General features: G+C 41.9%; 2 protein-coding genes across 2 annotated transcripts in view; one reads left to right on the top strand and one right to left on the bottom strand.

Moving 5' to 3' along the window:
- tbc1d7 (TBC1 domain family, member 7) overlaps positions 1-13,783 on the top strand; it is a 21,392-nt gene extending 7,609 nt beyond the window's left edge. The window contains exons 2-8 of the mRNA XM_064989230.1: positions 1,598-1,717; positions 1,833-1,913; positions 2,093-2,283; positions 3,452-3,589; positions 3,798-3,943; positions 4,176-4,305; positions 4,406-13,783. Of these exons, the coding sequence (XP_064845302.1) occupies positions 1,606-1,717; positions 1,833-1,913; positions 2,093-2,283; positions 3,452-3,589; positions 3,798-3,943; positions 4,176-4,305; positions 4,406-4,492 (885 nt within the window). The 5' untranslated portion in view covers positions 1,598-1,605 and the 3' untranslated portion in view covers positions 4,493-13,783. The remainder of the gene's footprint in view (positions 1-1,597; positions 1,718-1,832; positions 1,914-2,092; positions 2,284-3,451; positions 3,590-3,797; positions 3,944-4,175; positions 4,306-4,405) is intronic.
- On the bottom strand, positions 13,126-27,746 carry phactr1 (phosphatase and actin regulator 1). Its single transcript, XM_064989229.1, has 13 exons — positions 27,312-27,746; positions 25,732-25,896; positions 22,378-22,458; positions 22,054-22,179; positions 21,659-21,865; positions 21,215-21,488; positions 19,578-19,759; positions 18,799-18,955; positions 17,413-17,468; positions 17,243-17,304; positions 16,317-16,457; positions 16,136-16,212; positions 13,126-15,317 (listed from the first exon to the last, which is right to left on the bottom strand). The coding sequence occupies exons 1-13, from the start codon at positions 27,601-27,603 to the stop codon at positions 15,302-15,304; spliced, it is 1,836 nt and encodes a 611-aa protein (XP_064845301.1). The 5' UTR covers positions 27,604-27,746; the 3' UTR covers positions 13,126-15,301.

Raw genomic sequence — 27,746 nt, 5'->3', positions numbered from 1 at the left:
ACGTGCCATTGGAACACAGGAGTGAGGGTTGCTGATAATGGGCCTCTGTACGCCTATGTAGATATTCCATAAAAAATCAGCCGTTTCCAGCTACAATAGTTATTTACAACATTACCAATGTCTACACTGTATTTCAGATCAATTTGATATTTTAATGGTCAAAAACCAGCTTTTCTTTCAAAAACAAGGACATTTCTAAGTGACCCCAAACTTTTGAACGGTTGTGAGTGTGTGTGGTTGTGTGTATGTTATTTCTCCCCAATTGGTAGTTTGTCTTGTCCACTCACTGCAAGACCCGTACGGACTCGGGAGAGGCAAAGATCGAGAGCCATGCGTCCTCCGAAACACAACCCTGCCAAGCCGCTCTGCTTCTTGACATTGCTCGCTTAACCCGGAAGCCAGTCGCAACAATGTGTCGGAGGAAACACAGTACATCTGGCGACCAAAGTCAGCGTGCAGGCTCCCGGCCCGCCACAAGGAGTCGCTAGAGCGCGATGGGCCAAGGACATCCCAGCCGCCCTCCCCTAACCCGGACGACGCTGGGCCAATTGTGCATCCCCTCATGGGTGTCCCGGTCACGGCCGGCTGTAACACAGCCTGATATCAAACCCAGGTCTGTTGTGACACGTCAAGCACTGCGATGCAGTGCCTTAGACAGCTACGCCACTCGGGAGGCTCTGGGGACCAATAACTTTTTGATCAAATTTGATCAATATACCAGCTAGTCATTTCTCATACTTGGGTCACCCAACTTTGAACTGGTTTCATCCATATATCAATCAATTTGATGACAAGCATGATTTTCACTGTTCGGGACCTTTTAAACATTCTGTGAAACAGAAATGTTGTCTTTTCTGGAAACGTAAATATTTAGGTTGCAGGGAGGTTCTGACAACATTTTAGTTCCCTTAATTACCTTCAATAGCCTATAATTTCTCTTCTCGGAGCGTTACTAAAACCTCCCAGGAGAACTTTCAGGGAACCAGAGTAAAATGTTCTCAACCTTGTTGCAAGCTAAAAATCAATGTAGATCATGTAGTGTTTTATCAGTGTTCTATTATAATCTAGCTAACCTGCCATGGAATTCCATAGTAATGTTACGGTGAATCACTTTAAAATGTATTTTAAAATGATTTTCAAAGTTTAACAAACCGTAGAACTATTTGCACAAGGGCTACTTTGAACATTTTCCAAAAACACATTTACAGGAAGAACTGTGCGGATACAAAGTTTGGTAACAGAGACTTTACCGGAATTCTGTTACTGAACTTTGCATCTGCAATAAATGTTTTTATAGTCTTGATTTACTGTGTAAATTGTCCAAAGTATCCGTTGTGCATAGAGTTGTGTGGATTGTTAAACCTTGAAATCAATGGTTTTTGTTTGGTATACATTTTAAAGTCTTAGCGTAACTCCATTATTGTGGATTTGCGCTTAATGTTAACTCCAGTGTCCGTAGAGATGATGTCGTTAGGCTAAGTATCTTTAGCGATCTAAGCCTGCCAGTGCCCGACAAAGTAAGTGTGCTGTGGTTTTGATGTCATTTTCAGGAGACGCTATCATTAAATTACCTTTCTTTAACACTGTGATTTTCCAGGTAACAGTATGGCTGAGGACCCTCAGAGGAACTTCCGTTCTGCCTATTATGAGAAGGTGGGTTTCAGAGGGGTGGAGGAGAAGAAATCACTGGAGATATTACTGAAGGACAACCCACTGGGTATGTACATTACAGTACTACTACTGTTACAACGGGTACATCATTGTTATTATCACTGCTGCTCTGCTTCTACCTCCAAGTCTGTTCGTATGGGTTTTTTGTGTTCCTTCGTCAGACGTGGAGAAGCTGAGCACTTTCAGTCAGAGATTCCCTCTGCCCTCAATGTACAGGATCCATGTATGGAAAGTGCTGTTGGGTAAGTCTTTTAACACAGACTACCCACAGGATTCAGAGCATATTTCACATACCAGCACGCCTCTCAGCCCATAGAAAACCCTATTTCTCACCAGACACACATACACTCGACAGGTCCGTCTGACAGACCAACCCGCTGCCGTGACTTGCTGATGTGACCCACCTTGTGTCTGTCTCTAGGTATCCTTCCTCCCCACAGTGACTCCCACTCCCTGGTGGGAGGGTACAGGAGGGAACAGTACCAGGATGTGTTGGAGGCCCTGAAGGTGATGAGGTTTGTCCACATGGCCACTCCCCAGACGCAGGTGTACCTACGCATGTTCCAGCTGGAGAGCCAAGTGCTGCCCAGACGCTCTGATACCTCAGCCCCGGTAAGAGGAGAGAGAGAGAGAGAATAAGAGGGGCCTTTAAAAATATATATATATAATAATAATAATTTAAAGGTCCAATACAGCTGTTTTTATCGCAATATCAAATTGTGAATGAGAAAGTTGTGCATCTAACTATCATACCCCCCCCCCCCCAAAAAAAGGAAATGGTAATCTCCCCCTGCTCTGTTATTGTAATGGTGAGCGGTTAGAATGTCTTGGGGGTATGATATTTGTGCGTCTAACTTTCTCACTCATCATTATTAACGATTCATTCAGGATTATCTGTAATCATGGTAGCATCCACATTAATGTAGAAGTGTTTAGAAACATATTCCATTACTATTTACTTTTAAAGTGACTCCAAAATGACACACTGCATTATTTACCTTTAATTAATATTGGGCACAATATCATCTGCAACACAACCAAAACAAAGAGTAAATGCATTGCGTGCCAAATACTTACCTGTTTACTACTTTAATACACATGTAAGTTAATTTGTCCCAATACTTTTGCTCCCCTTAAATGGGGGGACAATGTACAAAAAGTGTTGTAATCTCTAAACGGTTCACCCAAAATGGATAGACACACCCTCAAATGAAAGCTGACGGTTAACCTCCTAGTCATTGTTTGATTTAAAATCCAAACTCTTAGAGTATAGAGCCAAAATAACAAAAAATGCTTCACTGTCCCAATACTTATGGAGGGCGCTGTATATAAACCACAGGAAAATCACGTTTTTGACTGCACTGTGCCTTTCTTTGCATTTTTTAAAGTAAACAGAACGTAAACAGTTGGAGTGGGAGATTAAATTAAATCAGGTTCTTGTTCTGAACGTACAACTTACCTCTGCCAGTATCCGACACATTGTAAAAATTGTATTGGAACTGACCCTGTATCCAGCTTACTTACTTCTCATGTTCTTCTTATTTTTATTACTTGTGTGTTTTGTTCAACCTCAGGTTATTTTTTTAGCACTACATTGACATTGATTACTCCATTGTTGGGTTTAAAGCTTGCAAGAAAGTAATTTCACTGTACTTGTGCCCGTGACATTAATACTTGAAACTTGCCTGGTCCTACTCAGGAACTTGATTTCACTTTATTCTATGTTCTCAGTAGGATAGGCTATTTATGTGTGAGACTGACGGGTGTGTCTCTGTTTCAGGACGAGGAGGATGAGGACTTCCTGTCCATAGCTCGAGCCATGGAGGAGATCGTAGAAGACCCTATGGATTGTTATTGGCTGATCAAGAGCTTTGTCAACCAGTTCAACAATAAGTTTGGAGACTCCATTCCCCACCTGGTGAGCAGTGGATTGGAGGGTGGGTAAGGGGATGAAAGGGGTGGTCTGGACTACACTTGTTGTATGGTGTTGCCTTGCTCGTTGTTGTTGTTGTTACTGTTCTAGTCAAATATCCAACATAAAAATTGTACATGTAGCTGATGTGTACACTGCATCTACCACTCAACACATCTAACACCCCCCCCCCATCTGTGTCCGGTTGGTTTAGCCCAAGAGTCTGGAGCACTACCTGAGTGTGGAGGAGCCCCGGCTACTGAACCATCTGAAGAATACTGGGGCCCTTGCCATGCTGCCATACAGCCTGTGGTTCAGACGCTGCTTTGCTGGCTGCCTGCCTGAGTCCAGCCTGCAGAGGTTAGGCACACTGAGGCTGGTTTCTCTCAATAACCCAGCCACACAGGCGTGAGAGGTGTAATCTTTGCATCAACAAACCACATTTGTTGCATGAAGCACTTTGCTGTTCTGTGAGTGGCGTGGGTCTGGGACTTGGTTCGAGAATCATGTACCATTTTAGCTATGAAGCTTTCAGGAAAATCATCGCTCTATGCTGGCGTTCTGACTCATGTCATGTATTCTGCTCTTTCAGGGTGTGGGACAAGGTGATCAGCGGGTCCTGTAAGATCCTGGTCTTCGTCGCCATGGAGATCCTTCTCAGCTACAAGATCGTGGTGATGGGGACCAGCAGACCGGAGGGAGTGGTCAGCATCCTGTGCAACGTGAGTGACGTCATCATCATAGGATCCACTGGAGGTTTGAGGCTTTTCTCCCCTTTTTGTCTACCAATCACATTGATTTGTTTTTCTCCTCTACTACCAGATGCCCCAGGAGAACACTGACGCAATAGTGACTAAGGCCATTGACCTGTGGCACAAGTACTGTGGTACCCCCATGCACTCTGTATAGGATCACAGGTCTCCTGCCGGACCCTCTTGATGGGGTCATTAACATTGGGATACGCTTGGACTCAAATCGATCACATTTATTTGTCACATACTTCGTAAAACAACAGATGTGGACTAGCAGTGCAATGGTTTCTTACGGGCCCTTCCAAACAATGCAGAGAGAAAGAGCATAGAGAAATAATATAAAAGTAATAATAACATGTCTATATACACACACACACGGTGCCAGTACCAAGTAGATCTGCAGGGGTACAAGGTAATTGAGGTAGATATGTTCATATAACTAGGAATAAAGTGACTAGACAACAGTATAGATAATAAACAGTAGCAGCAGTGTATGTGATGAGTGCCTGGTACAGAGGTCCTGGATGGCAGTGAGCTCAGCCCCAGTGATGTACTGAGCTGTACGCACTACCCTCTGCAGAGCCTTGCGCTTGAATGCCAAGAAATTGACATACCAGGCGGTGATGCAGCCTGTCAAGATGCTCTCAGTGGTGTAGGTGTAGAACGTTTTGAGGATCTGAGGGCCCATGCCAAAAAATGTTCAACCTCTGACTGGAAGTGCCCCTGAGGAACCACTGTGTTGAGGGTAAGTGTGGCGAATGTGTTGATGCCTACCATCAGCACATGGGAGCAGCCTGTCAGGAAATCCAGGATCCGGTTGCAAAGGGAGGTGTTCAGTCCCAGGGTCCTTAGCTTAGTGTTGAGCTTTGAGAGCACTATGATGTTGAACGCTGAGCTGTAGTCAATGAACAACATTCTCACAAAGCTGTTCCCTTTGTCCAGGTGGGGAAGGGCAGTACCCACGTTGCAGAAAATGGCAGATTTGGGCAATGTTAAATGCCTAAATTGGAAACGCAATGGCTGTACAGTAACATGACGTCAGAGCTCTGGCTCTGCTCTTCACAGCACTGTTGGGTTTTGACTGACAGCCGTTCTGAACTTGAGCACCTCGCACGACAAGAAGTTGCCCCCATCCCTCCCGCTAATTGGGCAACTTTTGAGGGAAATTCTGTAAATTAAGAGGATTCTATGTATACTGAAAAAAATATTAACGCAACATGAAACAATTTAAAATATTTTACAGAGTTACAGTTCATATAAGGAAATCAGTCAATTAAAATAAATATATTAGGCCCTAATCTATGGATTTCACATGACTGGGCAGGGGTGCAGCCATGGGTGGGTCTGGGAGGGCATAGGCCCACCCACTGGGCGGCCAGGCCCAGTCAATCAAATTAGTTTTCCCCACAAAAGAGCTTTATTACAGACAGAAATACTCCTCAGTTTCATCAGCTGTCCAGGTGGCTGGTCTCAGATGATCCCGCAGGTGAAGAAGCCGATTGTGGAGGTCCTGGGCTGGCGTAGTTAATGGGCTGGCGTGGTCTGCGGAATTGTGTTCATTGTCCATAGCTTATGCCTGCCCACACCATAACCCCACCGCCACCATGGGGCAGTCTGTACACAACGCTCAAATCAGCAATCTGCTCGCCCATACACTACCATACACATGGTCTGCGGTTGTGAGGCCTGTTGGACGTACTGCCAAATTCTCTAAAACAACGTAAGTGGCAGCTTATAGTTGAGAAATTAACATTCAATTCTCTGGTAACAGCTCTGGTGGACATTCTTGCTGTCAGCATGCCAATTTCACGCTCTGTGGCATTGTCTTGTGTGACAAAACTGCACCTTTTATTGTCCCCAGCACAAGTTGCACCTGTGTAATGATCATGCTGCTTAATCAGCTTATTGATATGCCACACCTGTCAAGTGGCTGGATTATCTCGGCAAAGAGAAATGCTCACTTGCAGGGATGTAAACAAATTTGTGCCCAAAATTGAGGAGAAATAAGCTTTATGTGCATATGGACAATTTTGGGGATCTTTTAATTCCGCTTATCAAACATGGGACCAACACTTTACATGTTGTGTTTTATATTTTTATTCAGTATATTTTGAAAGATGAAACTTTGAGGATTTATAATAAATACCAAATTGATGTCATACAAGCAAGCCAAACACCCTTGAGTCCAAAATGTGCACTTCACATTTCCATGTCATAAAACTAGTCTTATACCGTGTCAAAGTTTATGATCACTATGTTTCATGTACAGTTACAAGATGACACGCCGTCATACCCTGGGTTATTTTTAACAGAATGATCCTCGGTTTCTCTATTGTGAAGAAAATTTGCCACAGCGCATGCACCTGAATGCGCTCATGACTCCTTTCTATGCGCACCAAAATTCTGATCTGTTTCCCTGAATTGCATTGTGAAAGCCTTTTATAATGTCTTTGTCTAACACTGTAATATCGTATTTTATACCTTTTTCTAGTCATGTTGACAATGGAACAGGCTTTGAAATGATGCCCACCTGACTCAGATTGCGATTTATAATTGACCATTTTGGATTGCGTAAGTAACTAATTGTGTGATTGCGGGGATGCAGTGTTGTTCCAAACAAAATAACTACAAGTGTGCTTGCTGCTCTAGTTCCCGAATGGCACAGCTAAGAGAGCTCCCCTTATAGTTGAAGACTCTTCTTTAAATCATAAAAGTGCATTGAAATTACTTAAACTGTGAACCCTTTAGAAAGGTGTGGCCACTTGGAGATACCAGTTAATCCTCTCACTCAAACCCTTGTAATTTATTTGTCTTATGTTGTACCTACCCCACATTTTCCAGGAATATTCTTATCGTGTTACTGAATGTATCAAGAGCATTTTCAGATTTAGTTTTCAACAAATGTGATGCAAAGGACAGCATACAGTACTAGTAAAAGGTTTGGACACACCTACTCATTCAAGGGTTTTTCTTTATTATTACTATTTTTTTCATTGTAGAATAATAGTGAAGACAAACTATGAAATAATGCATAAGGAACCAAAAAAGTGTTAAACAAATCAAAATATATTTTAGATTCAAAGTAGCCACCCTTTGCCTTTGACAGCTTTGCACACTCTTAGCATTCTCTCAACCATCTTCATGGGGAATGCTTTTCCAACAGTCTTGAAGGAGTTCTCACATATGCTGAACACTTGTAGGCTGCTTTTCCTTCACTCTGTGGTCCAACTCATCCCAAACCATCTCAATTGGGTTGAGGTTGTGTGATTGTGGAGGCCAGGTCATCTGATGCAGCACTCCATCACTCTCCTCCTTGGTCAAATAGTCCTTACACAGCCTGGAGGTGTGTTGGGTCATGGTCCTGTTGAAAAACAAATGATAATCACACTAACCGCAAACCAGATGGGGTGGCGTATCCCTGCAGAATGCTGTAGTAGCCATGCTGGTTAAGTGTGCTTTGAATTCTAAATACATCACCAGCGAAGCACCCCCCTCCACACCACACCATCACACTTCCTCAATGCTCCTACTCCATGCTTCACTGCGGAAACCACACATGAAGAGATCAACCGTTCACAAAGACACACCAAAAATCTCTTGGACTTATCAGACCAAAGGACAGATTTCCACTGGTCTAATGTCCAATGCTCATGTTTCTTCTCTTCTTCTTATTGGTGTCCTTTTAGTAGTGGTTTCTTTGCAGCAATTTGACCATGAAGGCCTGATTTCACACAGTCTCCTCTGCACAGTTGATGTTTAGATGTGTCTGTTACTTGAACTCTGGGAAGCATTTATTTAGGCTGCAATCTGAGGTGCAGTTAGCTCTTTAACTTGTCCTCTGCAGCAGAGGTAACTATGGGTCTTCCCTTCCTGTGGCGGTCATAATGAGAGCCAGTTTCATCATAGCGCTTGATGGTTTTTGCGACTGCACTTGAAACTTTCAAAGTTCTTTAAATGTTCTGCATTGACTGACCTTCATGTCTTAAAGTAATGAAGTACTGTCGTTTCTCTTTGCTTATTTGAACTGTTCTTGCTATAATATGGACTTAGCCCTATTTGGTAAAATACCATCTGCTGTATACCACCCTTGTCACAACACAACTGATTGGCTCAAATGCATTAAGAAGGAAATCAATTCCACAAATTAACTTTAAGCAAGGCTCACCTGTTAATTGAAATGCATTCTAGGTGACTACTTCATGAAGCTGGTTGAGAGAATACCAAGAGTGTGCAAAGCTTTCATCAAGGCCAAGGATGGCTACTTTGAAGAATCTAAAATATATACTTTGATTTGTTTAACACTTTTTTTGGTTACTACATGATTCCGTATGTGTTATTTCATAGTTTTGATGTCTTCACTATTATTCTACAATGTAGAAAATTGTAAAAATACAGAAAAATCCTGGAATGAGTAGGTGTGTCCAAACTTTTGACTGGTACTATATGTAAAAATGCACATAAAATCAAGTGTTATATTTGGATTCAGTATTGTGTCAGGTGAACTGTTGTCCTCACTTTGGTCTAATACTTTTTCCATAATCTCCAAACTGTTCGTGTTCAATTGCTACCATTTTCATATTCTTCTGTAAGAAAGAATTCAATTAATCCATATAGGCCAATTCCCACGAGTGTAAAGGGTTAACAGGAGAACATCCAGTCCTCTGCCACTAACACAACATACATTGAACTTGGACCCAATGGATAAAATGAATGACTGTAGAGTACAAAGGGCTGGTCCAGGGCATGTCATGGTTGAGGTTACTATGGTTGTTTCTATGGGGAAACTGGTCCTAAACCTGTGCTTAGGGAGGATTACTAAGCAGACAGGTTTGGATCGTAGCAGCAATCCACTATATTTATGGCCTGGTCTCAGATCTGTTTGTCTTGTCAATTCCAACCATGTTTGTCAACTCCTCCAACCTACTCAGTTCAGACTCCTTGAAATGAAGCCCATTTCCTTGAACATGTGTCCCAAAGGAAGGAATTTGGAGGTGGCTTTGCTTGACATGTGAACATCTAGCAGAAGATCACAGCTGAATCATGTATTTATATATCAATAAACATGCATTTAATGACAGAGAAAGTTGAGTGAATTGAAACCAGAGATATAATACTCTTCTATTTCTATTATGAAAACAGTTTGGTTTCAGTTAGTGAAGGGAAGTTATAAAGTTATATACGGTGGGATCTGAAATTGACACTTGATAAAAATAACTTCATAAAATAATTCAAATACTGAGCTATATTGTATGCAACAAAGTGTACTCATAAATTTGCTCAGAGGTAGAGATTTTGTTTAACAAGTAATACTTTTTTTCTCAAAGAGAGAGAATCATTGACACTCCTGTTTTCAATAGGATAATGACACTGAACCTTTTCTAAAGTGTTTTATGTGTTGGAGAACATATTGGGAGGGATCTTAGGATATCAAGGATCTGGAAGGATTCTGTCTATGTGCTTATGGGCTGCCCTCTTCGATTCAAACCATATGTTATAAATGATTTTTAAGTCCAGAGACTGAGATTATCTTTATTTGGTTCATCGCACTCTAGTGACTCCGTGTGCCGTGCCAGGCACCTGCAGGCTGACTTCAGTCATTAGTTGAATAGTGTTTCCTCTGACACTTTGGTGTAGCTGGTTTCCGGGTCATTTCGACGCCAAACCCACCACTGCTGTAACAGCTGACATAACTTGTCATAATATGGTCATAACACTGTCAAGACATATCTAGATAGATCTGTTGTGACATACGCCGCGTTCAAGTGCTAGTCAGAATGAGGAAACGTCTGATTTGCTATCTGGTTTCCTAGTTCTGACTAGCATGTGAATGCGGCAATATATTGCGTTCTTTTTTTGGCTGGTTATGACACCTACAAAAGTATCAAAACCCACAAACTCCCACACAAGGCGAACCAATCCATTAAACCATAGCCTGCTTGTAAACCGTATGTTTGTTTTAAATAACATTTTCAAAAATGTTACATATTTAAATATCATTGTAATTGCACATACATTGATGTCAAACATGCACCTACCCCAATACTCTGTTGCTGATGACTGGGAAAAATGCAGGAGCAGGACAAGACACCCTCTTTGTGGCTGATGACTGACATAAGGGCATGTATGTGATAGGCCTATCTGGCTTATATGAAATTAAAATAAAATCAAACATAAGTCATAATGCTTCTTGATGGTGTCATAAAGTGTATTTTCTACAAGTTATTCAAAATACAATGGATAAAAACATGATTGTAAAACAATCTTTCCAACAAAAACAAAGGATTTAACTCTAAATCGTATTATTTATTCCAATGTGGTTTTTTCCCTGCCAAGAAGTTTCCTTTAGTTAGTTTCTGCAGCCTCCCTTAAGGTCTTCACCTACAACCCATGATGCAGCAGATATAGTACTTTCTCTGAAAAGTAAAGAACAGAAATCAGAATAGAGTATTTGACAATGCAGAGACAGCTCTAAAGAAAGCTGAAAAATAAAACTTCATACTAAATACATTATGGCAATAGCAAACACTTTCTCAAATACATTACAATCCCGTTTTCTCAATGTTTTCATAAAAACAGCTCTTAACTATTAATGTAGGTAGCTAACAGTGTTTGTTTAGTTAACATTAGCATCACTATCAGTAAGGAGCGCAGGTCTGGTTTTAGAAGTGGAGGGGGAGGGGGTGTAACTTGGCTGTGGTCTGTTTAAATGTGATTAAAAAAACAAAATTGGGCAGCTAATTTCCTACATTTCTACACTATCTAATATGACCCATGGCCCTATAGCTGTCTCTATTTAGAACAAAAAGTAAGTAAAAATGCCCACAATCATCAGGTTAGGTAAGAGCAGTGGTGTAAAGTACTTAAGTAAAAAATACTTTAAAGTACTACTTTTGTAATTTACTTGACTAATTATATTTTTGGATGTTTACTTCACTGCATTCCTAAAGAAAATAATGTACTTTTTAACTTTTACTACATTTTCCCTGACTACCCAAAAGTACATCGTCATATTTTGACAGGAAAATTGTCCAATTCGCACACTTATCAAGAGAACGTCCCTGCTCATCCCTACTGCCTCTGATCTGGCGGACTCACTAAACACAAATGCATTGAGTGTTGGTATGTGCCCCTGGCATGTGCCCCTGGCTATCCATCAATATAAAAAAAGAAAATAGTTTGATTAATATAAGGAATCTGAAATGAACTACTTAATATACTTAAGTACATTTTAGCAATTCCATTTACTTTTGATACTTAAGTATATTTAAGACCAAATACTTTTACTCAAGTAGTATTTTACTGGGTGACTCACTTTTTCTCAAGTCATTTTCTTTAAAGGTATCTTTACTTTTACTCAAGTATGACAAGTGAGTACTTTTTCCACCACTGGGTAAGAGATCCTTATGTTTATTGATTGATAAGACTGAACTAGATCAATGATAATTCAATCATCAATATTGTGTTGCACCTTTAACCAATAGCCTAACAACTCTCACAAATAAAGTACAAAGATGTATCTTTTGATTGTCCATATTAAGACATCCTCTATATCAAATTGTAGCCAGACCAGCCAGCCAGCCCGAGCCGCCTGCATGCCTGACCCCACCAGTCTAGTCAATAACTCTTCTCTCTCCCCAACAACTTCCTTCCCATCTTTTTTTTTGTCTCAAGAGGAAAGGTTTGAAAAAAACAAAGTTTAATAAAAGCACCCATATACCTACACATTAACACACACAAACAGTACATCCTCCATATGATATCATAGGCCTAATAATTCTGTAGAGCTCTTTTTGTACACAATAAATCGGGGTCACCCCGTCCTGCCCCTAGGGGTCCATGGCCCTGCAGCGCCCCAACCCAACACACCCCACTCATCTTTAGGATCTTAGTGAAACATTCATTATTGGTTTCAGGTGTTTTAAACCAAGGACAGAGTGACAACCAACAGTACGACAGACCCCCTGGGCCAGGACTGAGCAGCCCAGCAGCAAGGGATTGTCGAAATAGATATCTCCCCTGATGTGGGCATGTATTCAATACAGACTCCTTTCGACTGTAACTGCTGCTGGCAACAATTTAATTACGTTCTTTTGCTGACGTTTACTGACACCAGTCATATTCAACAGGTGATGCACGTTCGTAAACTCCTCAGTTATTCTGCACTCTGGCACACTCAGAGGAATGTTTAGAAATCAGAGTAGATAGCCTGAGTGAATTTACGAACGCTGAGCCTTTTTCTTAAATATTTTATACACATGGTGTATGTGTATAAAATATTTTAGAAAAAGGCTCAGTGTTGTTATCTTTGCAATGTGAGGTATTTAAAGGTATTTAAAACATGGGTGTCAATGATTTTGACCCCTACCTATTTTTGAAAAAAGATTATTACTTAGGATAAAATAATATAATTTCCCAATTTTTGGAGCATTACAATATATCTTAATATTTTAATTATTTATTTTATACAGTAATTTTGCTCATCTTTAGCCAGGGTGACAATCATTTCGTACACCACTGTATGTATGGAATAGAGAAGGTTGAAGAAAAAAGCAGTTGTTACTGTTTTTAAATTTATTTTTTATATATATTTCCTTTATATAAGAAACTGCATACATCACAAGCCCTGTTTATACCTGGTGCTTTCATAGGTTGGTTGTCCTGATCTTTTCTACATTCTGATTGTGCCCACATTTCCAGAAATGTGTCTACACAGGCTATTAAAATGTCTTATCTGTCCACTATGTCTTTGTTGTGACCAGATTTCCTTCCTTTATTCAAATTATTTCACAGTTATTCTTTCAAAATAATATTTATTTATTGTAAGATATGTTGATGTAATCAGTCAATGGTGCCACCTCGCAATGATTTTAGACGGCAGAAAAACAATGATTTAAATGGTTTCTCTGTCCAGATCTTTCTACACAATGCATGCCTGACTACCTCCGGATGTGGGAAGAATGATCTGATCATAATCAGATCACAATGTGTCTTTTGATTTTCTACACCTGCCTAATAATGTAGGCATAACCAGAATTTGGACAAGATCCGGACAAAGGACCCAAGTTAGAACCAGGTATAAACAGGGCTATAGAAGATGAACAAATAGTTAACAATCATCACATGCAGTTTCCTTCTGTACAAAAAAGAAAAACATATTTAAATTCATATTTAAATATTTAAGTTTCTTTTCTATTATGTACATATATTATACAAAGAGTGTCCTCTTTTGTTAGTTTGGATACAGGAGAGAGGCACAGGGAAACAACACTGAGTCTTGGGTCGTGTTATGTTAGCACTCCGTTGTAAAACATTTTCCTGTTTTGTGCCTAATGAACATGTACGCACACACACACACCACAAGTCAAAGGGTTCAGACTAAACGATCAAGACCAACTCATCAACTGCATGTGTTCATTGTAAAAATAAAAGAATAATGTTTTTCCTTGTATTTTGAGGTGTCTGGCTTTTTGTGAGCAAAATGTGGTACTGTACTTTCATTCACAGCCAAAGGGTGGTCTAATATAGGTTCTCCACTATGAGGCCAAACCAGGTGGAACCATACAATTCCTGTTTTGAGAACATTGAGAAATTGAACCATTCCATTCAGAACGGATACTTACCAGTCTATGGAGCACGCTACTGAAACATTATATTGACAACGTACTTGATCAAATGTCATTCAAACAAAGTACATTTGGCAATGTTTTCATCCCTGTAAACAATACAACAGGCACAGTGACACTATACAGAGGGTTGCAAAACTCTCAACAGTCATAATGATGATCTGGGTTGCATTCAAGATCACAACAGCATTTCAAAGTGTATTTGGTATTGAGCGGGTAGCTCTCTGAAATGTTCCCAGTACTTGTTCAATTGAATGCAGCCCAGAAAGACAGACGGAGGAAAGAAAAGTTCAATTATTGCTTGGTTCACATTTCAATATCCCAACATGAACACAACATGGACAGGAGAGTTTTGTGTTGTATTTCAACGTTTTTAGAGGTAAATATTCCGATCATATTCTCCTACTACAGTTTCCTTCAGAATAGCACATACCGTGTACGGTATTGTAAAATACTACTTTAACCACAACACATTTATTACAGAATCCTATTCTGCAGTACTATCAGATTAAAAGGGTTTGGTCCCTCTGTTTTGGAAACAGCAGCCCACAATGGAAAATTGTCAAATTAATAATGTACCAAAAAGTATTAAAAAGGCAGGAACATTAACCAATGGAGGATAATCATTTTTTAACCAATCAGTTGTAGGATGTCTCTCTGTATTCCTTACGGATACCCTCCCAAACTCAATCTCGCACAATCCCAAAGTCTTGTTGGCACAGATATAGGAATAGAGTCCTTATGGATGCCCTCCCGAACTCAATCTCCCACACTCCCAAAGTCTTGTTGGCACAGATATAGGAATAGAGTTCCATAACTCCTCCGTAAGAGTACCGTCAAAAACTAAAGTGCAGTAAAGTAAACACATTAACTATCTTCATAATTAAAAAGGATAATAAAAGGCTGTTAAAAACAATACGTTTTAGTCCATATAATCTCCGTTTAGAGGAGAACCCAGTCAGTCAGTCCATCAATCTATCTCCATGTGTACTATGCTCCCTCTCCACAACCCCAACATGGCCACACTGTGACCTCTCTATAAACACAGAACCAAGATACTGTTGTGATTGGTCCAGTCTGCCCTCTCTAGATATTGGCACATATTTTGGGTCAACGCTGGAGCCTGGAGTAGTGTCAGCTGCCCAGTTCTGTACACACACCCCTCCAGGTTCAGATTACGTTTCCGGTCAGTTTCAATACATGTTCTACTCTGGTTCTAGTGTGGTTCTGGTCCAGTTCTGGTCTTGTTGTGTTCTGGTCTGGAAGCGAAGGGGTGTGGTACACAGAGGCAGTAGTTTGCGATCCAGCACTTGAGGTTATTGTAAAAGATGGCAGAAGAAGAACTACGGTCGATGAAACCTACAGGACAGAGAAAGAGAGACAGAGAGCGAGCTAATTGAAGTTTCTTTCCAAAACGCTAAATCCACCAATTTTAAACATTTGTGTTGTGTTTTCTCATCAGAAATGATTGCTTCTGGGTACCGTCATGTGTGTGTAAAATATTACTGTTCTCAGATTTCTTATTAATAGATTTTTAGATGTTGTATGAAAATGGGCTTTTTTTGCTAAATGCTATTTTCATTGTTTAGATGGAATGGAATGTTCGTATCCTGTATATTTGACTGTGATATGTGGTTGTCTCACCTAGCTATCTTAAGATGAATGCACTTACTGTAAGCCACTCTGGATAAGAGCATCTGCTAAATGACAAATGTTTTACATACAGATCTCATATTACTGTATAGAATTATTTAAAAAACATTTAAATATTGCTGTCACAAATGTAACATTTGTACATTTATTCATACATTTTGTTCCCGTTATTTACCAAATTTGACTGTGTATAACCTAGCAGGACTATTTATTGTGGTTATATAGCATTTAGCAAAAAAACTAAAATGGCGCTGAAATGAAACCACCAAGTGATACATTTTAAACAAATACATATCTGTCATTGCACAACCCTATGCCATGATTAGGTAGTGAAAAAGCACACCAATCTCTTTCAGAATTTCTTTAAACAATAAAAGCTCATTTGCCAACATTTCTGAAAATGTATATATATAGCGTTTTGGAATTAAACTCTTCAAATAGTTACTGTATACAGCTTGAGGTATGGGCTAGTGTCTTTGTGTTGTATTGCAGCTTGTAGTATGGCTGTGACATACAGTACATACCTGGTGAGATGGCGACTACCCTCATGCACTTCCATCTCTGTGTTTTTAAATTCATTGAGTTCTTTACGTATGGCAGCCTACGAGGGACAAACAGAGCCAGAGATCAGTCGGAGAAAACAGTATTTCCATAACTGTGCATTTGTGTATGTGTGTGTACACAAATGCATGTGAGTGTTATTACCTTATCAGCAGCTGTGAGTCGTGTCCAGGGTTTGTCTGCCCTCCTGTCGTAGTCCTGAGCGTCAGCAACCTCTACGTAGTCACTGAAGCGGGTCAGGATCTTAGCTTCCCTCAACTCCTCCACCGTGGGCCTCTGACTCAACTGGGTACAGGGGGGAAAAGGGTTATCAGAGTGTGCGTGTGCAGGGCCGGCCCAAGTCTTTTGGGGGCTCAACGCAAAATGTTGTTGGTGTCTGGCAATGACTGACATAACAAGAGGAACACAGCTGATGCACCACCAAATGTCAAATTTGCACCTTGTGTATTCACCTATTGTAACTCTCAACAGTAAGTTGCGACAGAGAGGAAGTGGCAAAGTGAGAGGAACAACCTCTTCTCCAGCAGGTGGCGTTTTTGTTTAAAAAAAAATGGATTGGCTTATTTGATCGAATAGACATTTTGGAATTCTTATGTTGTTACGAGTGTACTGATACAAGTAGGACGCGTGACATCCTGGCAACTTTGAGAAAAAAATACGATATATCGGCGTTTGCCAGTTGTTCAAAAGCGTATAGCCCTCTCATTGGCTAGAATGGTCCCACCTGAACTTGCCTCATCCCCACTACTTTCTATTTTTTTAAGACATTTATTTTCATCTTTAGAGTGGCCACTAGAGTATCTGGTCAATATAATGCATAGTCTGTCGAAGAGAACATGACTGCATTCCTATTTATTTTGTACAAAAATAACTGTATTTTGGGTCTGGGGCCCCCTAGCGGCCGCAAGGACCTAAGCAGTTGCTTATGTCGTTTATGCCTTGGACCTGCCAGCTGTGTTTGTGTGGTGATTGAGGGTCACCACACACCCATTCATATTTCCAATGGTCTGTCATGTAATGGAAATTGATACCCAATTCCCCCCTTTAAGCCTCTTCCTCCCCTCTCTCACCTTTCTCGACAGGCGTTTCTTGAGCTCCCTCATCTCCTCCTGCTCCTCCAGCTCATTGTGGCCTAAGATAGGGGAGAGAGGGAGAGACAGGTTAGAATAGAACAGAATAGAATAGACACTTTGTCAATTTTGTAAGAAATTAAGAAAGAAATCTAGTCTGTGCTACTTACGTTTGAGTATGTTTCTCTGTTCCAGCTCTTCTGTAGTTGGCCGTTGACTCAACCTCCTGAGGAAATAGAACTAAAGTCAGTCTGGACCATTTCCAAACGTGTTTTATTGTGTTATGTTTTATTGTGTTTTATTTGCTGATGTCAGAGCAGGTTTTCTATGAGCCGTGACTGCCTCAGATTTACATGTATTTATTTACCACCTCAACAGTCTGACACAATGATTCATACAGCAACCAGAGGGAGGGAAAGAGATGGAGAAAAATGGAGAGAGGGGAGGGAGGAAGGAGTAGGGGGAAGCAGAGTGGATGGAGAGGGAGATAAATGGAGAAAGGGGAGGGAGGAAGGAGTAGGGGGAAGCAGAGTGGATGGAGAGGGAGATAAATGGAGAAAGGGGAGGGAGGAAGGAGTAGGGGGAAGCAGAGTAGATGGAGAGGGAGATAAATGGAGAAAGGGAGGGAAGGAAGAGAGGAAGAAGGCAAGTTGTAGTGAGTGTGACAAATGAGAGTGGGAGGCAATATAAGGAATTGAAATTATTTGTGAATTCTGTTTCCTTCCTGTATTGCCCAATGATATACATATACATGAGTTGACTGATAGGGGAAGCTGGGGTTAAAGCCAGAGTCCGTACGGGAGTTGCAGTGAAGGGACAATTGGGGAGAAAAAAGTGTAAAAAAATATATGTATTTCATTTTTGTTGAAATACTGTAGAATTAAATGTTTTCATATGGAGGACCGCTCCTACTGGGCAGTGCCAATATGGCCAACCGGTGGCTTCAAAACCACTCAATGAATCAGCAATCCAGGGTTAATATACATGACTGATATTGCCACAACCCTCCTGTATTCATGTTCTGTCCACTGTGAGCGTAAAATCCCACATGAAGATGTCTGCCCTCTCACTGGCATATTCAAGATAAAAATAAATAAAAAATGTGACAGGCACTCTGCTACTCTCCCTCCATCCTCTACCTCTCATCAATTTCCCTCCATCCTCTGTCCCTCTCCCTTTTCTCACTTCCTCACTCCCAGCTTAGCTTCCTCTCTCCATTATGAGGTGTCATCTATCATGCTGTCTTAAGTAGCCCGGTCACATCTCAACCAGACCACTGCAGGGTGTACAGGTGCTGACTGGGAGATGAGGTGTGTGTGTGTGTGTGTGTTTGTGATTTCAAGCACACGTGAGTTCATCTCTCACCATAATAGCTTGTTGCTTGGCAATCAGTTTGACTGTATGCAACGTGTAAGAGCAGATGAGCCTGCGTGTGTTAGTATGCGTGAATATGACTCGCTCCATGCGAGCTTGGCGCCTATATGATAACGTGACTCAAGTCTCTCCGTTGCTATAGGGAGGGTGTGCATCTGTATGTGTGTGCGCGTGTCTCTCACCGTGTGAGCTTGGTGCCTATCTGCTGCCTGAACTCCAGTTTCTCCTGGTCTGACTGTGTGGGCAGTATGTTCTTATCCTCCAGCTCTCTCTGTGATGGACGGTTACTGATCTTAATGGCCAGGGAGTCCTTCCTCAACACCTTCAGAGCCAGGGTACCTATACACATGTACACACACACGGACACATTTTGTTTTTATAGAGAGGCCAGAATAAGATGAGCAAACTTTCCATAACATTTTGATAAAATTGGAATTACTAGCACCACAGCTAACTCATGCAGTAGCAATTCAACTGTCACAGCAGTTATCCTATCCAGTGAGAGCTACAGGATGGGAGTGTGTTCACTGTTTCCAACCCACTCTTCTGTTTACATCACCCTCTTACAGAGAGGAGAGGTGTGTATAAATACCTCATAGACATAACGGGGTTCAAATCAATTATTCAGACAACTGCTCGTGAACAAAAAGTGAAGGGAACTACTGGAACAAGGGATCTGAGGAACAGCCATGGCGTAAGTGTGTGTTGTTGACGTAACAGACATGTTAAGGAACACCTCTCATTCACACGCCACTGTCACCTCGGTGCTTTGATTGGTCACATTCAACGCTCAAATCAGGGACGTGAACCACAGCTCTGACTGGAGGGGTCCAATGAAAGGAGAGCTCTTAAACCACATATCCCAGCAGCCATTGAGGCTGTTACCAGGAAGCAGGGGCACCAAGCAGAGACCAAACGGCCACCACTGTCCCAAACCAATTATGTATAAACAAACACGTACTTGTAAAGAGTGTTTCATCTTCATCATCCTCCTCCTCTTCATCATCATCATCGTCATCTTCTTCTTCATCATCCTCATCCCTGTACGAACCAGGTAGTTCTTGATAGTCTTCCTCGTTGGGGAGGTTCTCTTTGTTGTAGTCACATGCTATCATCACCGCGGGAACCGCGTGGTGCAGCGAGCTAAGGTCAGTGAGAAAGGTAAACGGTTAGCAAGAGATGGCGGGCGTTTGTGTGTCTGTCCATCCGTGTGTGTGTGGTGTTAGACAGGGGAGTAGTTAGGTAATGTCAGGTTGTTTCCACCATCAGTTCCTATGAAAGGAGCTATGACCTATAACCTCTGGAACTCATGTAAACGGCACCTCAGCTGAGAAAACAAGACTGAAACACTGTAGAAAAACAAGCCAGCGCTCCCTTAATTGCCACAGTAAGTGGCTCCTAAAATAACGTTGGTACCTCACTCTGCCCGGGAAGCATTGCATGACTTATACTGCCTGGACGTAACGGAGATGTAAGGGAGGGATGCAGCAGACATGGTCGGCTTTAGAGGCTCACATTACCACACCTAAATCACACAGCCTGTCTCAACTATAGGGGAGACGAGAGGCACAGCGGAAACTAACTGCACACCAATCACAACTGAGCCTTGAGGCAGCGTCACAGATCAGCAAGCAAGCAGCAATCGAGCAACTGCGGAGCTCCCATAACGGAGAATAATGATCACTGTTGCTTTTACAAACTCAGTTCAGGTGTGCCCTACATAACATTCAGACAGCAAATGAGTAAATCAAAAAGGGCTACAAAAGGAATAGGATGTCTACATCTATTAGGTGCTCGGGTCCATAACCACCTGCCGGGCCACCAATTAGAGTGATGGATCATGGGAGGCCAATCTGGCGCCGGCACATCAGTCACAGAGTGTGTGGGTCGATTGCAGAGTGTTCTCCACGTGTGTCATGTGTCTGTGGACAGATGGAGATGTGTGTGTGGCGCCCTAAAATGGTCGGAACTGGTTAGACACCAGCCAATGATACACATACACCCAGAGGTAAAGCCAAGGCTCTGGGAATTTGTGCAGCTCTGAAGTCAACGCCAGCCATGCTGCTCTCCAGGGAAGGTTTAGATTAAATGGTCTCTGTACTGAGATGTGGTTGACCAGACGTTTCAAAATGCTGCCTAGTGCAGATGTAGGTGAGCCAGTTTTCTACAGCAGGAAAATAATCTTGCAGCAATAGTACATGTGAATTATTATGTGGATTGTAATTTATGGACATTTTTGCAGGGGTTGATTCATTTTCGGTAAGGGAAAATCATGCCAGGAAAATCATGTCAGTTTAAAAACTCAAATACACCAAGTTTTTAATTTCCTGTTGCGGGAAAGTTCTCCTGCAAAAGTGTGATCAAATTAAGATCCTACATCTGTATTGTGGCAACTCCCAATTTAACCCTACTGATTATAAACCCTTAGTCACATGATAAACAAGCTCCTTAACGACCCCATCCAACTCACTGCTGAAGTGTAGACACAGGGCAGGACCAATGGGAATAGAGTACAAGGCAGATATGTGAACCATTGAATCCATCCACATGGAGGCATGGATACATACACACAAACACACACTTCTCCTTAACCCTCACCTCTTGTATCGCTGCATAGTGAGGGCCAGGGTCTTGTTGAGTTCCTCGATGATGCGGCTGGGGGGATGTAGGGGCACAGGGAGGGTCCCGTAGTGTAGGGAGTGGCCCCCCAGGGACCCCATGTGATGGGAGGGAGGGGGGCACTTCTGAAAGGTGAGGGCCGAGGGCTCCATGCTGCCCCCCGCACCCACAGGCACACAGATCATCAGCTTCTTAGGAGGTAGAGGAGGCGACAGCTTCATGGACATACAGGGCAGCTTCACTGGCATACCGTCTAGAGGGAGAGAGAAGAGAAAAGAGAGAAGAGAAAAATCAGTCAGATACACAGATTGATACACCCACACAAGCGGCACGCTGGTGGGCTGGGGTACAGTAAAAAAAGAAAGCAAAGTAAACGCATAGAATGACACAGGGATACGCGCATAGACACAGAGGATGACAGACCTGTGATGTGGTTGGGCAGCCTGTTGAACGGTTTAGGGTGCAGCACTGGGGGTTGTTTTTTATGTTTTATGGTGTGATGTGATGACTCTGCCCCAGCCCCTTCGCCTGGATACACCATAACCTTCTTAGTGGGTGGAGGCTGGCTGGGATTCTGGGTGTGGTCTTGTGGACACGCCCCCTCTCCAGACATCTGGAACTCAACTGTACCTGGGCATGGAATAAATCAATCAGATGGTATGTTAGAACAGGGTGATTGGAAATGAACCAATAGGTGAGCGTATTGGGAGAAGGCCTGAGATTTGAGAACAACATTGACCAATCAGATGTCATGTAACAGCACAGTGAGAGACTATGAACCATTGCTTGAGTGTGTTGATAGAAGGCCTGAGACGTACCTATGGCTGACCCTGCTCCATCCATCAGCTCAGCTCCATCACATGGTGATGGATCAGACCCTCCTAATGCTGGAGACCTCCCGTTCTCCATCTTCTCCTCCTCTCCTCTCATTACTACCGCCCCATCTGCAGAGAGAGAGAGATAACATGTTCACAGTACAAATCTGGCTTGGAGTCAATCCATGTGGATGCTGTGATGCCGACTGTATGACTTGACTTAGTTTCCGCCAAAAGTATTTTTGATTACGCAACAAAGAACAACTACAACAGTTTTGCCAAAAGTCTCTGCGTTCTAACTTCCCTCTTCTCCCTCTGACCCCTCACCTTTGTCATAGATGTCCTTCATCACTCCTCTCTTGATCAGATCCTCTCTGCTCTGCCGGGTCGACATCTTCCTCTCTAGGACTGAGGGTACAGGATATGACATCACAACAACATTAACTGACATCATATGGTACAGGATTCTAATCTATTCTACTTCATCACCAACTTCACTGTGCTTATAACTGGCCAGCACAATCGGCACATTCTTTTTCAGATACATTGGTCTCTGTCTGAATCCTGTGAAATAATACTGCACAGTTAGTGTAACAGTCAACATACAGTATATTGGCTGCGAGAATATGTGTGACTGTTTGAATTATGCCAAAATGTATGCCATTATTTTAACATGCCATAATAATTCTGTTCAGAAAAAAAGCAAAACTGCAACGACAGCTGGGGGAGCAGCATGAGATTAGAAAGAAAGCGCCCCACTGGTGTGTGTGTGTGTGTGTGTGTGTGTGTGGACTACCTTGCATAACAAACCATAGTGCCGTAATTCATTTTGGTAAATTTACTGCAATAAATGTACAGTTCTATATTACGGTATAGTAAAGAGCAATGCATTAAGGGGGCTCAACGGCATTCCGCTACACTGCTGTAAAATTGTACAATATAGTACTGTGCACCTGTTTTGCTGTATGTTTACAGCAGCATACTGTGAATTATGGTGCATTGTGGGAAAATGTTGTGGATGGCGAAATAATTTCTGGCTCATGAACATATTTTGAGACGTGCCTTGTAAGAGGCTGTATTTAAGGCCCCTGTTAGTGAGAATGCTGTACCAAATGAATTGATATGTGTTAGTAGTACCTGAACAATTTAAAGTGTACAGGGGACAGATCGGCAGCATGTCTTAAACCTTTACTGGTGTTATGCCTTGTAATCACAGCCAGTTCAGAAGCCTTTGGTTAGGCCTCTAGAAATGCAAGTGATTTAAAACACGAAATATCCATTATATGCTGTAAAATACAAATACCTAGCAGCCAACCTGCTTGCATCAATCCCATGTAATTACAGTAAAATACCAATATTATGATAACAGTAGCATTTACTTTCTTACAAGTGGCTAATTTTACAGTATTGTTCTGCTTCGTTGCTCTGATACTACAGTAACTTATAGGAAGCTCATGGCAAGTTACTGTGAATATTACAGTAAAGTACTTTGCACTAGCCAGAGATGGGAAAAGATACCTTTTGATGTATCTTGTTACAAAAATACTTTGAAGACCAATGTATCCTTAACTACAACAACTTTATCAGTAAATGTTACAGAAATGTTTTACTTGCAATGACTGTGATAGGTTTGTTTTAGTTTAATGCAGTGTTTCCCAAACTGTGGGGAACTTAGTCCGGCTTTCAACTTACTCTTGAAAGTTGTAATAGTAGAATGCACAAGGTGCAATTTCAAAATTGGGTATTGCATCATACACTTTCCACTTGTCATGTCATTCATAACTTGTCAGAAATGTCCAGATCAACTAGCCCAATGTTTTTAAGCCCATATATTTTGTTGTAATGTTTGAGTCACTCAAAAATTACATGAATACACATTAGACAATTTTAAGAAAATTATCTTAAAAAAACAAAATAAAAAAATCTCTGCACCCCATTACAAAAAAGTGTAGAATGTCAGGAAATAAGCTTTAAACCTGTAACATTTTCTCTCCGCCAACAAGAGGGGTGTGGACAGTTTGTGTCACCAACAGTGCTTGTGCCCATAGAAATAGATGTGTTCCCCAATGCTGGAAGGGGGGGCTGAGTGAAAAGGTTTGGGAACCCCTGGCTTAATACACTGACTGTAAGTCACTCTGCGCAAGAGTGTCTGCTAAATGACCAAAAAGTAAATGTAAAAAAAAAATGAATACTTGCAAAGCACACTGCTGGGTATTATTCTAATGAGGTCCACCTTCAAACTATTTTTATTTTGATCAATTTTGGCCTTGTTTGGCACTAGCTGCCTGCACTGTAAATCTAACAGTTTACTAACCACTGTGCTTCCAGTAATGCAATGTAAATTATACAAATAGAGCATGTTGCTGTAGTCAGGTGTTCCAGTAATATGCTGGAAATGTGTGTTTCAGTAAAGGTCCTGTAAATCTACAGTAATTTACTGACTTCTGTGCTGCCAGTACTGTACATTTACAGTAACCTACTGGCTACTGTGTTGCCAGTCATTTACTGTAAAAATTACATTCAATGTTTTACAGTGTAGATATTATACCATAACAATGGTATAACATTATATTAGATATCTTATTTAATTTTGGATCATTATTCAATTCAAGTGACATTGTTAGCTAGAACTCCAGTATCTGCCATCAAACTGAATCTGCAAGGAATTTTCTGTCAACACTTTCACAGCTGTTTTCAACATTTTTGATGAACAAGACTGATCTTGTGTAAATGTTCTGTAGCAGTATTTGGTATTTTTTAATTTCAAATAATTTATAAAAAGGCTTAAGGGGACAATTATGCTTGAGTCTGTCTGGTCTTGCTGATGTCTAACGCACGCACACGCACATGCACACGCACACACACAATGTAATAATACCACTGTTTAAACTTTAAAGAAGAGCCTGGACATAGCTCCAGTCTCCTGTGTTATCGTTGGCCCCACTGATCTGGTTGGCGATAATATACAGCTGCAGCTGACCTACAGCATTCATGCTGATCCCCTGTTACATAACCATAATATAACTATCATACACCATGCACCTGGCTCTGATGCTTCATGGAACCTATGTGCTATAACTGCTGATCCCGTTACATAATATAACCATCAACCAGTACAGCACCTAGCTGCCCATCATATACTGTAGCATATAGCCACCTAGCACTGCCTTCTGCCTCGTGCCTCATAGTACCTACATTTGTCAACATAATGGAGTCGTACTGTTCCTGCTAGGGGGTGAGCTGGTGAGACCGTGATCTATTCCACAACTGAAGGTTGTAGCTTTAGGACATAAGAGTGCGGCTACTGTGGGGCAGGGGGAGTGCTTAAGGGGCAAGTAGAGAGGTAGAATACAAGGCATAAATCTAAGTGGTTAGATCTTAGGGCGGTAGATTTTAGGGTTAGGGGAGAGGTAGAAAGCAAGGCCTAGGGCTTCGGGGTTAGGGTTTAGGGAACGTGCCAAACTCATTCCACGGGGGGCAGAGTGTCTGTGTGTTTTCGTTCCTCCCTTAGACTTGATTGGCGAATTAAGGTCACTGATTAGGAAGGAACTCCCCTCACCTGGTTGTCTAGGTCTTAACTGAAAGGAAAAAACAAAAACCAGCAAACACTAGGCCCTCCATGGAATGAGTTTGATCCCCCTGGTTTAGGGCTTAGGGTTAAAGGTTAGATATGGTTCTCACCAGAAGATGTCTGCTTGAACTTCTCGCTCTTCTTCTTCCTCCATTTCCACGGCTTGAAGAGACGCCCCAGGGTGGCAAACTTGCTCCGCCTCCGAATGGGAGGGGTGTGTGTGCCAGGGACCAGCGAATCAGATCGCATCGCCGCTATTCGCTCCACCTCCTCAACTGGAAGAGAGGAGAAGAGAAGACGAGAGAAGAGGAGAGAAACCAGTCACATCATCCATAAAACAATACGATTCAAAGTATGTGAAACTCAGAGGAGCAATTGAAAGAATCATTCTAATTCATACATAAAGACACCATGGAATTAGACATCATTACACAAGAAATGATGAAGAGGGAATGTTTACAGATGGGGTTTACATTTTTTCTCAATATGATGTACATACACAGCCCAGTTTGGTGCCATTCAAAATTCTCAATCTCTCTTTTTTTTTTACATCTCTCTTCACTCATCTCTCCATCTCTCTCTCCCTGAGTTATGATGATCTCTGCTGTGTAAGAGAGACGTCAGACTGTTCTAAAGTAAATACAGTTGAGTCCTTACTCAATTTTTCCATCTCCACTCACCTCTAAACTCCCAACAGGCTGGAATTTTTGTTCTTGTTCAAATTCAAATAAAAATACGGACTGTCTCACTCTTACACACACCCACACCCACACACCCACACACACACACACACACACACACACACACACACACACACACACACACACACACACACACACACACAGCTCACCTCTTAGTCTGCACAAGCAGTAAGAGTGTGTAAGTGAGTGTTATATGCCTCTATGGCACTGCCCCCTGACCTCACATTCGCACCACATCATGATAAGGTGTGAGTGTTCTTAGTGATATGTGCACATTGAGGGAATTTGGTCATACTGTGTATAATAGGAGAGAACGAAAAACGAATCCATCTGCTGAAATAACTTCTGGCAGGGATATAGGAGGGTGGGTCACAGTACAGTATCAACCTACTACTTTATCTTATCTGCAGTTATAGGTGATTCTAGATCCTTCTCAATCACTATGGATATTCCGGATTGGGGCTACTTGATAAAACCACATATCAACATTATTTCAGTTAACTAGCATGTCTGTTATCTTGGTGAATCAATGTGCTCTGTGTTTGTATAGCCTACAAAGTACAATCTCAGTGAACTATTCAAAGTGGTGCTGTCTGTCTGCTTTGATGATACAGTAGAATTGCGTCACGCGGAGTGGATACATTGTTGCATGTTAGAATAGTAACAGCATACATGTAAAAACCCAGCAGAAGTATAAACGGACTATTAAAATGCTATAGCCTACATCCAATAACGTATCAAAAACAACCAATACACTCATACAGCCACATAAATATTCTGACTCCGAGTTGTGCTATTAGGATTGGGAAAAGTCTCAGCAGCCCCGTCCATCAAGAAAAACTGCCCGCGATGGGGCATATTTTTACAGGTAGTGTGCAAGGCAAGGGAGCGGTCGATTTGGAGGAGCGGCGCCAACATGAAATGGAGATCAAAACATCTCCCTCTTGCTGCTGCTGTGAAAACCTCAACACTATTCTCCCTCCACTCACCGTCCCGAGGGTCAGCGCCACGGCAGTTGCTGCATATGTGCTTGATCTCCTTCCCGATCTGGCAGTGGATTATGAAAGGCATATTGTTGTTGTTGTTTGCCACGGGTTGCTGCGGTAGCTGCTGCTGTTGCTTGCCACTGTCGTCGCGGTTCTTGGACTTCACCCGAGGCAGGCAAAATGCTCTCCTCTTCCGCGGCTTCTCCTCGGTAAGGGCTGGGAGTGGGGAGGGAGCGTCGTTACTAGATCCGGAGGAGTACCAGGGGCTCATACCGGCGTTTGCAGGACCCGCCATGGTTAGGCAATGAACGGCTGTGGGGTGGACCCGCTGATCCTGATTCCCCCTAGCTCTCAGAGATGGAGGCAGGGGAGTTTGAAACGGTCTCTCCCTTCTGCTCTAGCGCAGCAGACCTAAGATAGTCGCTGTCCAATTCGGCC

Source organism: Oncorhynchus masou, chromosome 15 (assembly GCF_036934945.1).
Source record: "Oncorhynchus masou masou isolate Uvic2021 chromosome 15, UVic_Omas_1.1, whole genome shotgun sequence".
Lineage (NCBI taxonomy): Eukaryota > Metazoa > Chordata > Actinopteri > Salmoniformes > Salmonidae > Oncorhynchus > Oncorhynchus masou.
This window is presented reverse-complemented; position numbering and strand designations above follow the sequence as displayed.